Source organism: Oncorhynchus tshawytscha, linkage group LG08, assembly GCF_018296145.1.
Source record: "Oncorhynchus tshawytscha isolate Ot180627B linkage group LG08, Otsh_v2.0, whole genome shotgun sequence".
NCBI classification, from domain to species: domain Eukaryota; kingdom Metazoa; phylum Chordata; class Actinopteri; order Salmoniformes; family Salmonidae; genus Oncorhynchus; species Oncorhynchus tshawytscha.
In genome coordinates this window covers 41,261,044-41,277,137 of record NC_056436.1, presented here as the reverse complement: position 1 = coordinate 41,277,137, position 16,094 = coordinate 41,261,044, and the positions used below count along the sequence as shown (strand labels likewise).

Genomic DNA, 16,094 nt, shown 5'->3' with positions numbered 1-16,094 from the left:
TGCTGTGAGGGACTTTATTCACAATACTGCAAGAAAAGTACTGTATGTCCTATATCAAACCAAACACTTGAGTTTTGTGATGTGACTTATAGCCACCCCAGTCCCGCATCCTTTGTCAGTCAAAACTGGGTTCACGATCAAACCTCGCACATAGGCACCAGAAGTAGAGAACTAAACAATAAAACATTAACAGAAGATTCCAAACCACATTCAAATAAGCCAAAAGTTTGCGTACACTTTTTTCTCTTTTTGCAAAGCTAACCGCTAATCAATTATTTACAAGTACAGTATGGTCAGACCATTGTTAACAAACAAGTGCATTAAAAAAATGAAATCGTGTCAAAAACAAATGCGAAGAAATGTAACCTAAATAGTGAATTCCTATGTTGTCACTGGCCAAAGCTTTACTTAAAAACTATCACAAGTCACAGATCCCTGGGAAGTCACAGGCACTCAAACTATATATAACAGTTGTAGATTGAGCCAGTTGACCAGCCTAGGCAGCAGTTTATACTATTAATTAATTGATGGCCCATTCTTTGTACAAGCAATACATCCTATTGACACTTGATAATTCTGGGAGCAGTTTCTTTTTCAAACCCCTCTAAAAATGGATTGGACCGGGACCGTTACAATACAATTTGAGGTTTCATGAGAAAACATTTGGAATGACAAATTCTTCGGGAAGTAAATAAAACTGAGTAAGAAATAAAAACCTTGCTGAAATATAATGAGCAATCCTTGATAAATGTGACCTGTACTAGTGGCAAGTGCTTAAAATAACATTAAGGCAATTATTTATGCCCACAATGGTTTTGTGTTTATGACATCTGTATCTTCATGTTTGCCTAGAATAAGCATAGATGAGATATCTTCGTCGTCTCATCAAAACATTTTGGTATTGTGCAAGTTCGAAATTGAAAAAAGGAACCTACTGGTGAGGATAAAGGATAACAAAAACAGGGCAACAGCAAAAGAGATGGGGAGGACATCAGAGGGCCAGAAGTGGCTTGCGGAGGCCCTTGGGGAGAGGCAGCAGACGTGGCTCTCCCTTCAGGGCCCGTCAGTCCTGCTTGGTGCCTCCCAGGGCCCGTAGGCGCTCCAGGAGGGGAGGGTGGGAGTAGTGCCACATGGAGAAGAGCCAGTCGGCCACAGGGAAGCCCAGGTTGTCTTTGTTGAGCTTGATGAGGGCGGAGTAGAGCTCTGAGGCTCGGCCCATGCCCCGCGCAAAGGCATCTGCCTGGAACTCAAACCTGCGGCTCAAGACCGTCAGACAGAAGGACAGTACCTGGAGGTAGGAATAGGAAACCATTTCAGTTTTCCTCAGTGAAGTATCAGGAGGTACTCTTAGCATCCCATCCTCATCTCCATTTTAACAACGTTTTCTGTTTAAAGCTGACTTAAAGGAGACCACCTGCACTGATTCTCCCCACACATCAGTACTGCTGCTACCAGATTCTTATTATACTGCTCAATTTATACACTCCTTCCCCAAAACAAATGTAAATATTGTACTATAAATTGTGCCTTCCTGTATTATAAACTCAGCAAAAAAAGAACCGGCTCTTTTTCAGGACACTGTCTTTCAAAGATAATTAGTAAAAATCCAAATAACTTCACAAATCTTCACTGTAAAGGGTTTAAACACTGTTTTTCATGCTTGTTCAATGAACCATAAACAATTAATGAACATGCACCTGTGGAACGGATGTTAAGACACTAACAGTTTACAGACGGTAGGCAATTAAGGTCACAGTTATGAAAACTTAGGACACTAAAAATGCCTTTCCACTGACTCTGAAAAAACCCAAAATAAAGATGCCCAGTGTCCCTGCTCACCTGTGTGAACGTGCCTTAGGTATGCTGCAAGGTTACAACATTAGGAACGCACAATCCCTCCATCAGTGCTCAGACTATCTGAGGGCTTGTAGGCCTGTTATAAGGCAGGTCCTCACCGGCAACAACGTCGCCTATGGGCACAAACCCACTGTCGCTGGACCAGACAGGACTGGCAAAAAGTGCTCTTCACTGACGAGTCGCGGTTTTGTCTCACCAGGGGTGATGGTCAGATTCGCGTTTATCGTCGAAGGAATGAACGTTACACCGAGGCCTGTACTCTGGAGCAGGATCGATGAGGTGGAGGGTCCGTCATGGTCTGGGGCGGTGTGTCACACACAGCATCATCGGACAGAGCTTGTTTTCATTGCAGGCAATCTCAACGCTGTGCGTTACAGGGAAGACATCCTCCTCCCTCATGTGGTACCCTTCCTGCAGGCTCATCCTGATATGACCCTCCAGCATGACAATGCCACCAGCCATACTGCTCGTTCTGTGCATGATTTCCTGCAAGACAGGACTGTCAGTGTTTTGCCGTGGCCAGCAAAGAGCCCGGATCTCAATACCATTGAGCACGTCTGGGAGCTGTTGGATTGGAGGGTGAGGGCCATTCCCCCCAGAAATGCCCGGGAATTTGCAGGTGCCTTGGTGGAAGAGTGGGGTAACATCTCACAGCAAGAACTGGCAAATCTGGTGCAGTACATGAGGAGGAGATGCACTGCAGTACATAATGCACCTGGTGGCCACACCCGATACCGACTGCTACTTTTGATTTTGACCCCCCTTTGTTCAGGGACACATTATTCCATTTCTGTTAGTCACATGTATGTGGAACTTGTTCAGTTTATGTCTCAGTTGTTGAATCTTGGTATGTTCACACAAATATTTACACATGTTAAGTTTGCTGAAAATAAGCGCAGTTGACAGTGAGAGGATTCTTTTTTTGCTGAGTTTACTTATACTCAAACATTTATTCTATTCTACTGCCATTTACTTTATGTTCGTATTCTATTCTTTACTATGTATTATTGTTGTTGCATTGTCGAGAAGGAACCAGCAAGTAAGCATTTTGTTGGACGATGTATACCATGCGTATCCCGTACATACAGTACGACTAATAAAACAACTTCAACTTTGCTTTTTTTACAACCAGATCTCAATTTCTTTATGTAAATGTCATGTTTTTTATAAACTTACCCCAACCAGCAGTTCACGTCCTCATTGTGCAGTGAGGAGACTCAGGAAAAGAATGCACCAAAAACGTCCAAATATGTCCTTTTATAAATCTGAAAGGCTCTCATTACAGTGAATCAGGTCTTTAGATGTTGTACATATGGAATTGTCATTGCAAACTTTACCGGTAACATAATACTTCATTTTGTGCGATACCAGCTGTTTCCCCTATCCAGCTGTTCCATTCTCTGTACAGCCTGCTTCTAGAATGGATGGAGAGGTATCACTCATGTAGCAACAAAATGGAATATAACGGTGCTGGATAAAGTTTGGAATGACAATTTCATGTGTACAACATCTAAAGACCTGCATCACTATACTGAGAGATTTTCCATTTCTAAAAGATAGTGCTGAGCGATTAACTGAAATTTGTTATTTTCAATGCTTCAGTTATTTGAATTCCCGAATTGTGCGATGTAGTAGGGTGTTGTAGTTTCCAACAGACCAATAATCGATAGTGTAGCGCAGAAAATGTGGTAATTAACTACAATTACCATAATCCATTGTGCACCTACTTGTCCAGTCTGTTCCTTTTACGCCTGCTACGTAAAAGAGACAGAAGAATATGAGATATGCGAGGGATAGAGAGTAGTTGGTTTGCGAGGTCTCTACCTGAAAGGACATGATCTAAGTGATTGATAGTTGGTAATCAGCAATCATAAAAGTATGTCTTATTTACTTTGCTGTCTGACAAAACCACAATTTTACTATTTCTTCATAGAAAGCAGCTCACTCTTTATAGATAAGATGACTAAGAATGAAATAATAAAGACATAAAAAATATATATATATACACAACACATATTTTATTAAAGTAAAGTAATATGAATAAATTATGGCTAATAAGTGATAAGCAGTAATGGGCAGTCACTACCATCATGGGACTTTTATTAATTGTTTTATTCTGTATTGTTATATAATTAAACCCACATAATACATTTAATGTTTACAAGATTTTTTTTAAATAATCGAACCAAACTCAAAAAGGACTCAGCACTACTAAAAGGACGTATTTGGAGAATGTAAAAAAATGCAACATTCTGAGCCTTACTTCACAATGAGGTGTTGGAGGGCCAGTAGGAGGCACTCTTTCCTCTGGTTTAAAAAAATAAATAATAATATCCCAATGCCCCAGGGCAGCAATTGTGGACACTGCCCTGTGTAGGGTGCCGTCTTTCGGATGGGAGTTTAAACGGGTGTCCTGACTCTCTGAGGTCATTAAAGATCCCCTGGCATTTATCGTAAGAGTAGGGGTATTAACCCCGGTGTCTTGGCTAAATTCTCAATCTGGCCCTCAAACCATCACGGTCACCTAATAATCCCCAGTTTACAATTGGCTCATTCATCCCCCTCTCCCCTGTAACTATTCTCCAGGTCATTGCTGTAAATGAGAACGTGTTCTCAGTCAACTTACCTGGTAAAATAACAAATAAATAAAATGAGTATGAGAAAGTATAACATGCCATTTCCATCAAAAATAGAGATTTGCTTACACATTTTATATCCTTTAATAGATACTCTATATTGTAGGTTTAGCTGTATATTTCATTGGATAATATTTGCTACTACGCCCAAGGTATTTTCGCAAAACAAACACTGCACAGCACTTGCAGCGCTAACATCTAAGGCCTACACTGAAGTGTATTAAGACGTTAGATATAAATGCATTGTTTAAGAGATGGGAGTCACTCACCTCATTATATGGGGAGAAGATGAACTGGAATATGATCATCAAACCAATCAACGTGGGCTGGCTGTCATAGAAACCAAAGGCTATGAATAGCTCCTTTTGTCCAATCAACACAGCAAAGAGGAAAAAGCACAGGAAGGAGTTCATCTGCAAGGACAGAGGCAGGGGGGGAGAAAAATGTTACCATTACCAAGGTTTCCATTCAATTGGCGACAGATTTTAATGCAAATTATATACACATTTTTAAAAAATAGCAGAAAAATAATTCACTCACCAGTGGTGTTTCCACCAAACGGACTTGTTGTGGATAAAAATCCGTGCGTGATGACATATGCACACGAAATATACTTTTTTTAGCTTATGTTATGCACCAAAACATTTTGATGTTCAATGCGTTTCCATCGCATTTTCAACTCTACCGATAGTTTTGTCACAAAAACTGTTCTTGTTTAATAGCAAATGTGCCTACTCTGGGTCTTGGCAGCTGCGCTCTAGCCAACAGCTCGCAGATACAATACGGGTAGACTAGTCTAAGTAATTAGATAATTTGACCGACACAATATCACACCATATCAAATGAACAAATGATCTGTCGGCATTTATAAAATTGTACCGAAACTCTGTTTCCATCACAGCTGTCGTGATTATTATACGTTTTTTACACTATGACTTTACTCGCATAAAACCTATGGATGGTAACATGCTTATTGACATTTCTACATCAACATGTGAATTTCCAGGATCTGCAAGAATGGAATATTGGTATAGATCTGACATGCAAATGCATATCAAGGGAATTTCCAAACAAACCTGACTGATGACAATGTTCTTCACAGTGTGGCCCAACTTCCAGTGGCCAAGCTCGTGGCCCAATACGGCCAAGACCTCTGGGTTGTTGCAGCCTTGCTTCTTGTTCTGAAAAGAGTTAAATAAATAGCTTGATTTTAATGAAGTATGTATGAAACACTGACTACAAATACTAGTATACCATCTTATTGGTTTCTATGATAGGACCCCTCAACAAATTAGATTCATAACATGAAAATTGTAGCGTGCTTGCAGAGCTCCAACCAAGATTACAAAAATGTTCTGTATTGCTGAAGTCGTGCTCAGTAATAATGGAGTGCTTTGAAGAAGAAGCTTGTTTCAGCAATAAATATAATTGAAGGAAATCAAGTTGCAGTCCTGAACCTTCTTTCAGTATTTTAGATTAATAACATGTTGACACACAGTTCTCTGTGTAAAGGAGTATGTCTGACCTTGGGCTTGGCTTTGGCCTCAGTTGGTGTATCAGTTTCCTCTGCAGGCACATTCTCTGGCTCTCCGTCCTTGTTGAGGGGAGAGTAGTCCTCCATCAGAGTGTCGAACAACACTATGCGCTTGTTCTTGAAGAACCCATAGAAGTAAGCGTTACTGTGGGAGGAGCGCTTGGAACCTGGAAGAGTAGGTCAAAACAGATCATTTCAACTAGGGCTGTCAGAGTTAAATCAGCTAATTTTTTGCAATTTTAGTGCAGTTCATTTTTTGGAATCGTGATTTAAGTGCATTATCCGAAACATTCAAAATACACTGAAAACATCCCAAATACATAATCTATAAAGCTAAAAACAAGTTGATATTGAGGTTAAAGAACGTGTGGTTCCTCAATTTACCTAACCGTTACCTTAAGACAAAAATCAAGACGTCAATATTCTTGTAATGTTTTTTTGTATGAAAAATCGTAAATTACAGCATAATTTTAGCAAATTCGATTAAATGTTTTTAGCGCTTGACAGCCCTAATTACAATACAACTTTACTGGCCATATGTTACAACGAAAATGTGACCACCTCCCACTTATGCCTTGGTCTCCTCAGCGCCCATTATGCTTTGGTCTCCTCTGATGATAAACAATTATAGATACAGTGGAAGCAGTCCCATCTTTTGGACAAAACTAGTTGTTGAGTTAATGTATTGTGCCTTACCTTCTACTACATAGACCTTAGTGAGGGGGAAATTGATAGACTTAGACATGCTCTCAATCTCTTCCTTCAGCTCGCCCTCTGGCAAAGGAGTAAACTTGTCAAATAGGGGAGCAATGTAATCAGCATAGATGGTCACCAGCACCTAAGAGTGAGGAAGAATGATCAGAATGAAATAGTTGACTAATTTGACTATAGCTTAACTCATTATGCATAATTGAATTGCTTGAGCCTATAAAACTGCTGTTTCAAGGTAGCTAGGAGGTGAAAGTAGGGCTATTACGGTGACCGTATTACCACCACACAAGTCATGCCAGCAGTCAAATTCCACTTGACCATTTAGTCACGGTAACTAGGTTTCTCCAAACTCTGAAGCTGCTGATGGTCATTAGTTGCCTACCAAACTTGCTAACTGACTGGTACTCAGCACTCTATTCTCCCTCTAATAACTGACATCAATGCAAATGTTTTTGAAAATCAAAACACTTCATGAGAGCCCATGAGCTCAACATTTCTATAGGCTCTGTAATTGCATGCGAAAACATAGTTGATGGCCTCTATTAAAAAGAGGTGGATCTCATTAACTTTCTATAGGCTAGGCCTGCTATATTTTATATTCTCAACTTTCCTAATATTAAGCACATTGCTTCGCTTTACAACAGCAGTATAGCCTACCTGGCTGCCATGAAAATGAACTACGGGAAAAGCGTCCTCCATTCACTATTTAAGTGCATAGATTACATGTATTTTTGTTCCGAGACAGGTGCATGATAATGGTCCATTCTAAATCAAAACTAATTTCACACATACAGTACCAGTCAAAAGTTTGGACACACCTAATCATTCCAGGGTAGATCTTTAGTAGAATAAGAAAAAAAACACATATGGAATCTTGTAGTAACCAAAATAGTGTTAAACAAATCCAAATATATTTTATATTTGAGATTCTTCAAAATAGCCACCCTTTGCCTTGAATACATTTCAATTACCAGGTGTGCCTTCTTAAAAGTTCATTTGTGGAATTTATTTCCTTCTTAATGTGTTTGAGCCAATCAGTTGTGTTGTGACAAGGTAGGGGTGGTATACAGAAGACAGCCTTATTTGGTAAAAGACCAAGTCCATATTATGGCAAGAACAGCTCAAATAAGCAAAGAGAAATGACAGTCCATCATTACTTTAAGAAATGAAGGTCAGTCAATCCGGAAAATTTGAAGAACTTTTTCTTCAAGTGCAGTCGCAAAAACCATCAAAAACCATCAAGCGCTATGATGGCTGTCGTGAGGACCGCCACAGGAATAGAAGACCCAGCGATACGTCGGCTGCAGAGGATAAGTTCATTAGAATTAACTGCACCTCAGATTGCAGCCCAAACAAATGCTTCAGTTCAAGTAACAGACACATCTCAACATCAACTGTTCAATCAAATTTATTTATAAAGCCCTTAGAGGAGACTGCATGAATCAGGCCTTCATGGTCGAGTTGCTGCAAAGAAACCACTACTAAAGAACACCAATAAGAAGAAGAGACTTGCTTGGCCCAAGAAACACGAGCAATGGACATTAGACCGGTGGAAATCTGTCCTTTGGTCTGATGAGTCCAAATGTGCGATTTTTGGTTCCAACCGCTGTGTCTTTGTGAGACGCAGAGTAGGTGAACGGATTATCTCTGTATGTGTGGTTCACATCATGAAGCGTGGAGGAGGAGGTGTGATGGTGCTTTGCTGGTGACAGTGATTTATTTAGAAGTCATGGTACACTTAACCAGCATGGCTACAACAGAATTATTCAGTGATACGCCATCCCATCTGGTTGACTTAGTGGGACTATCAGTTGTTTTTCAACAGGACAATGTCCCATCAAGGCAAAGGGTGGCTACTTTGAAGAATCTCAAATATATTTTGATTTAACACGTTTTTGGTTACTGCATAATTCCATGTGTTTTTTCATAGTGTTGATGTCGTCACTATTACCGTACAATGTAGAAAAGAGTCAAAATAAAGAAAAACCGTGGAATGAGTAGGTGTGTCCAAACCTTTGACTGGTACTGTATATTATTTAGTATACGTAAAGACAACATGAAATTAAGAATAGTCTGATGGGTGACAATATTAGCCATTCACTTGTGAAATATGTATTATCACTTGTGAATGATGCCCAGCGTGTGCAGTAAGGCAAGAAACAGTGCTAGCCTTTTGTGACCTTTTCAAATCATAGTTGCACACATTATATAGCCTAGGCCATAGGCCTATATGTATCACAACTAAAGTGGGCAAATAATTTTAAGAAGATTAATCCACTTTACAACTGATGTAGAGCCTAACTGGCATACATAGACGATGCATGAGTTTCAAGTTTGGGGAAGATCCTTTTCACCATAAAAATGCACCTTTATAATAAAGCATTACAATAAAGCATAATTACATTTGCGGTCACTTTTGAGAATGTTTTTTTCCTGCTATTTGATTGCATTTTGGAACGTTCGCACTTATAGCCTACTGCCGTGTGCATTGCTGCGCATTGGTGTTTAGAAATACATTACCATTCAAAAGTCTGGGGTCACTTAGAAATGTCCTTGTTTTTGAAAGAAAAGCACATTGTTTGTCCATTAAAATAACATTAAATTGATCAGAAATATAGTGTAGACAATGTTGTAAATTATTATTGTAGCTAGAAATGGCTGAATTTTTTTATGGAATATCTACAGAGGGCCATTATCAGCAACCATCACTCCTGTGTTCCAATGGCATGTTGTGTTAGCTAATCCAAGTTTATAATTTTAAATGGCTAATTGATCATTAGAAACCCCTTTTGCAATTATGTTAGCACAGCTAAAAACTGTTGTCCTGATTAAAGAAGCAATACAACTGGCCTTCTTTAGACTAGTGTAGTATCTGGAGCATCAGCATTTGTGGGTTCAATTACAGGCTCAAAATGGCCGGAAACAAAGTACTTTCTTCTGAAATTTGTCAGTCTATTCTTGTTTTGAGAAATGAAGGCTATTCCATGCGAGAAATTGCCAAGAAACTGAAGATCTCGTACAACGCTGTGTACTACTCCCTTCACAGAACAGCGCAAACTGGCTCTAAACAGAATAGAAAGGAGTGGGAGGCCCTGGTGCACAACTGAGCAAGAGGACAAGTACATTAGTGTCTTGTTTGAGAAACAGACGTCTCACACGTCCTCAACTGGCAGATTCATTAAATAGTACCCGCAAAACACCAGTCTCAATGTCAACAGTGAAGAGGCGACTCCAGGATGCTGGCCTTCTAGGCAGAGTTCCTCTGTCCAGTGTCTGTTATTTTTTCCCATATGAATCTTTAATTTTTATTGGCCAGTCTGATATGGCTTTTTCTTTTGCAACTCTGCCAATAGAATAGGTCAACTTTTGTACTATTGGGGATAGTTGCATAGCATGACATAGGCTAGTGCAGGGATCATCAACTAGATTCAGGCGCGGGCCAATTTTTTTTCTTGAGTGGATGGTCGGGGAGGCCAAAACATATGATTACAAATCATTTGTAGTCTGCAAATTGACCAAAAGAAGACCAAACATATATAATATTTGACTAAAACAATAATTTCAAACCTTGCTTACATTTGTACACAATCACATCTCTCTGTTGGAGCTGATTTCCTGGTGTTTTTATATTTCTTCACGTCAAACAATGAAAACGCTCAGAAAACACGGGGGCCAAATAAAACCACCCGCAGGCCGCCAGTTGGGGAACCCTGGACTAGTGCTTTTGCAGTTCGTTAAGCCTACTCACCTTGTTGGCTGACAAAAACTAGGCTAAATGTGGACAGTTCTTCTAACATCTTCAATATGCGCCTCAGAATTCAATAAGAGGGACGCATGCAGTTGCGTCCCCGATGTGTCTGTCTTCACTTGTAGCTGAGATGCCAGTGAGAAGGACCCGATCACATGACGGGCATTGGCTAATAAGAATTTAGATATCTGGGAGAGCCATGTGAGAGGTGCTTCGGAGCATGGCAGCCGGGAGAAGGGAATTATAATTATTATATTCAGCCAAAGTGCACAACAAGTGGCTGCAAAAGGCATGGATTTTTTTAGGGGGCATTATGGTCACACAAGGGGGATGCCGCCAGGAAATTCAAGGCCTGGTGAGAATATTATCAAGTGCTTGTCAAATTGTGAATGAGAGACTGATGAAGTGTTCAGCCTGCACAAGAAACAAAATCAGAGCTCATGCCTTTCATGCAACTTTTTTCAAATCATCATTAGGTTTGCATCATGTAGCCTTAGAATGTATTTTTTTTAAATAAAAAAACATATAGCCCAACGTTTTGTATCAACTAAAGTTGCAAAGTAACTAAGTTAAGCACATAGGAGAACCTGTTTCTTTGTTAACCGCTCAACATCGAATAGCCATATGTGCGCACTTCCTTAGAAAATATCCTTTCTATATTGCTACAGTCAATTGTATTCTTCATACTATAAAATAATAAAAAAGAATGCCACGGAATTCTAAGCAAATCTTGTCGACTAAATGAACTAGTGTAGCCCACAGCCATATGGCATAGCCATATCAGGGCCTAACATAAGGACAACTCAGAGTATGCTATTCTGTTCTTTTGAAATAGACTACATTTTCTTCATATCATGCTTCTTTAGACTGGTCTAAAATAAATAATGGATTTATTGTGATGGTGTAGGCTATATTAAATGGATGTATTATACTTTTTTTTAAATGTAGATGTTCCCAAGGTCTGCATCAGTAGCTTGTAGGCTACGCGTGGAAGCCAGGAGATGCTAAAAGTGTTTATATTAATTCACGGTCCATTAACATGAGACCGGCAGTTATTTACTTGACAATCACCGGCTGACAAAATCTCATGACCGCTACAACCCTAGGTGAAAGGACTAACCAGAGAGACCCCCAGTGTGAAGAGCCAGGCGTAGATAAAGAAGAAGTCTCCACCAATCTTGATGATGTAGAGGAGCAGTGAGGTCACTGGCAACAAGATACACTGGGTCACAATAAACTTCTTCACAGCATCCTTCAGGAAGAACCCCAGCGTCTGAAAGAAGAACCGTAGACGACAGCAAAAAAACACAGACTGTATGTTTAAAACCATGCGAGGGAAAAAGTGTAATTGATTCAAACTACGAAACGTTTGCCTGTATAATAAGGATGTCCCCAGAGAGTTTGGACATGGTACCTGCTGGTTGAAGCCATGCTTCTCCTCAATGACAAAGGTGTTGTAGATACTCCAGGGAAGACCAGTAAAGGCACTGAACAGAGTCGCAAGCATCAGAAACGAAAGAGACTGGAAGATCTGAAAGAAAAACAACCATTGAAATATATGGAATGATTCAAGAAAATAAACCTTCGTAATACTGGACTGATCATTTTAACCGTGGAGCATTCACACACTTCATAGTCGGGACCCAATCCAAAACGAGCAGTCACAGTCCCAGCAACTTTCCAAAGGAAAGGGATTCCACCAAGGAGCAGGATCAGCTATGAGACAGCAACAGTGTTAAAAACACAAAATTCCCTCTGTTTGGTGATATGCTCTGTAAGCAGATATAGGCAACTACGTTCTAATATAACAAAGTAGGTCCTAACAAACCAATGGATCTTTTAGTTGGACCTACCGTCCCCTCAGTTTCTGAATATAGTCCAGACCAAAAACTGAAGTTGCTCTTGTCCAGTTGATAAAGACGTGACTTCTCAAAGGTATCCGTGTCCATGATCTTCCCCAACTCTTGTGGCACGTGCATGGTCGACCTGTATGTCCTCCGCTATGTGGTTAGAAGGTTATGCTATGTGGTTAGACAAGTTATTCATATTATTTTTCCATTCATATAGCTAATCCTAAAGGCAATTTCCATGTTACAGAATAAAGACAACTTTTAGATAAAACAATTCCAAACAGTTAGAGTTAGAATGTTGACTAAACTTAATTTGAACTGACTTGGCTAATTGTCTATTGGGTTGGTCCTTCAGCTGGTCTAAATTTGAAAAAATATCCACAGGAAAGTATTATCGAAATGCAGGTTTCTGTGTGGCTATCCCGATTTATTTGCTCATCAACTAAAGGCACAAGACAGAAGTAAGTACATGCAAGCAAACTAACCAACGTCTTGCATGCATTTAGCTACATGGTTTTGCGCATGTAACCGGTGACAGGCATTTGGCAGTACTGGCGGTCTAAAAAGTTGACAAAATAATACTTTCCTGTGGATATTTTGTCTCATGTTTCAACCAGCCGAAGGACCAACTGCACAGACAACCAGTAGAGTAGCTAAATTAAAATGTAATTGTATTCATCATTCTGGCTTGTAAGGAAATGTTCCATGTTTTTGTGGTGCTTTGTTTCAGACTGTATATCAACAATTGGTATAACACTGATTTTAGGCAATCCTGAAGGCTGCGTTGTTCTTGGAAAAATATTGAGACTGGCAAACACCATTCAATTGGTGACAGATTCATGCAAATATTTTTAAAAACGCACCAAGAAAATATGCGCATTTTCCCACCAGTGGGAAGTCCAAACAGACTTGTCGTGGATAAAAATCACTGCGTTATGACGTAATGCACAGAAAATGTATTTTTTCGCTTACCTTTTCATGTACCGAATAAAAATCTTATGTTCAATGTGTTTCCATTGCATTTTCAACTCTACCAATAGTTGTCACAAAACCTGCGTTAAATAGCAAATGTGCCTACTTTGGTCTTGGCACATGGACTCTAGCCAACAGCTTGCAGATACAGTGCGGGTAGTCTAGTCTACATGATGAGATTATTATGGATAGCCTTGAATTGAGAATATTTGTATTTGTCAATCAGAAGTCAAGCATTGATCATCATGTCACTAAAATAAGACCCTAGATATTTTTTTGAAAAGAGCACCAAGATCACTGTGCAATTTCACCACCCTGTGAAGTTGATCATAACTTATTTCATTTGTATCCAAATAAACTCCATGGTTTCTCCGAGTCATAGTGTGAGGACCACACACACCATATCATCGCATTATTTCGATACGTTGGTAATTATATCAATGTTTTCGCATAAAGGCGTTTCCACCTCCATTTCTTACATAATACATTTTACCGACACAAAAATATCCCACCATGTCGAACAAACAAATGATCTGACAGCAATTGAAAAATAGTACAGAAACTTCCCATTTCCAGCACAGCTGGCGCAATATTTTTTTTAATACGGTATGACTTTACTCGTATAAAAACTGGACTGAAACATGGATATTGAAACAATATAAATGAAACTGAGTCAGCATGCTGCTATCTAGCTCTCGAAATCTCTTCAGCCATTACATTCGCCCACATTTGGCTCCTTATAAACGACAATCACTTTTGAACATATGCTGAAATGCCCCTTATCTTTCATGTCAGTGAGAAATAATCTTTCAAATAAAAAAATATGCTTACTGTAGTAATTTTGCACACTTTGTGCCTCCAGCTGACAAACTACACTTCCTCCCCAGTTATCTTACACACAGATGTTCAGAGCATGCTAGATAGCTAATTAGCACTGGTGGCGGCCTTTGTCTTCCATAAACAAGTGCTGTAACATGGAGAGATGGCGCTGTGGGAACACTAATCCTAAAAAAAAGTGTAGCTCCTAATGTACATTTTGTTTTTTATTAAGCATTTATGGCTGATATGAAAGACATATTCCTTGTGTTTCCAAAAAAGTACCGCAAGCTAATTTTCACCTAAAATCTAACAAATCTAACTGCCTGTAGCTGAGGACCTGAAGCAAGGATATGCATATTCTTGATAGCATTTGAAAGGAAATACTTTGAAATTTGTGGAAATGTGAAATGAATGGAGAATATAACACATTAGATCAGGTAAAATATTTTTTTAGCATCATCTTTGAACTGCAAGAGAAAGGCCAAAATGTATTATTCCAGCCCAAGCGCAATTTAGATTTTGGCCACTCGATGGCAGCAGTGTACGTGCAGTTTTAGACTGATCCAATGAACCATTGCATATATGTTCAAAATGTTGTATCAAGACTGCCCAAATGTGCCTAATTGGTTTATTAATACATTTAAATTCATAATTGTCCACTCTCCTAAAACAATAGCATGGTATTATTTCACTGTAATAGCTACTGTAAATTGGACAGTGCAATTAGATTAACAAGAATGTCATATTTCTGCCCATATGAGATATGTCTAGGTCCTGGGGGAAAAAATGTTACTTAAACCCTCTTGCTAATCACATTAGCCGTTAGCCGATCCCGTAGAGGTTATTAACAAACATCACCGGTCAGAAGGTTATATTGTCAATTGGCGCTAGAGTAGTTACGTCTATGAATGGGGCAGCAGCGGGGGCCTGGTGCGGTATTGACAGAGACAGTTACGAAACAAAGTAAACAATTACCTGTCTGTACGCAAGGTAGGCCTCCCATAGATAAACCGTCCACGAGAACACCAGAACAGCATAAAATATCTTATTTTCGATTGGTAGGTCAAGTATCGTTTCCATCTTTATTCTGGCCTATTTGAAGTTACCAAGGTAGCTAGTTGGACTGCCGCCCGTCGTTCACACACCTTCCGGTCTTTATTCAGAAGATATTTTTATTTATTTAAATAACTTAGTAACTTATGTTAATATACGCAGTTTAAACTGACTAGCATTCACCAAACCACTCAAAATGATGGCTAGCTCATTCGCTTCCAATTTCCATGAATTCATGCAATGGTATGGTGCAGCAGTTCATTTTGCTCCCCGTAAAACAAATGGTTGCACTAACTAGTTCCATGGTTGTAGTGAGCAATAGGTATAGCAAAGATTTATATAACTAAACCAAGATAGACCACAGCCCGTCGTTTCAAATGGGAATAAATTAGTCACAGTGGGCAGAAAAAGCAAGGAGTTGGGCAGAGCTAGCAAGATCCTATTGGCGCGTTCTAGCATACATTGCGTTCATGCCTACTCTGTGAAGTTCGCATGTGTAGTAATCCAATTCGCCTATGCGCTCCTTCTAAATAACGCAAGTTTTTAAAACTTTGACAAATGGCAAAGTCTACAAAACGTAGTCCACTCTGATCGTAACAGATTTTAGTTTTGGGAATAGAAAACTGTATTGATATCAAATGTTTCATCAATGAGCAGAATGTCGGCCCAAATCCATCTCGTTCCACCTTCTCCCACCGCGGCCACTGGGCTTCCTCTCACTACCATATTTTGTAGTGAGTGGAAACGCCAAGCCCAAGCTTCACATTTGTACATCCGGTGAAATATCTGTTTCATTTTTCTATCTGTGGTAAAAGCGTCATTTTGCAGGCACTGCAAGGATATACTTGTTTAACTAACCTAAGATTGACCATAGCCTGCCGTTTCCAATCGGAACAAATCTCAGCTCACTGGTC

The 16,094-nt window shown here is 39.6% G+C and overlaps 1 protein-coding gene across 1 annotated transcript; it reads right to left on the bottom strand.

Annotated features, from left to right (window-relative positions):
* Positions 1-15,460, bottom strand: LOC112256472 (CAAX prenyl protease 1 homolog). The gene is made up of 10 exons (XM_024429762.2): positions 15,103-15,460; positions 12,340-12,486; positions 12,116-12,202; positions 11,901-12,017; positions 11,607-11,759; positions 6,724-6,865; positions 6,019-6,194; positions 5,570-5,674; positions 4,763-4,906; positions 1-1,288 (listed from the first exon to the last, which is right to left on the bottom strand). Exons 1-10 carry the CDS (start codon positions 15,205-15,207, stop codon positions 1,064-1,066), a joined length of 1,401 nt encoding a protein of 466 aa, XP_024285530.1. The 5' UTR covers positions 15,208-15,460; the 3' UTR covers positions 1-1,063.
* Between the last annotated feature and the right edge of the window lie 634 nt (positions 15,461-16,094).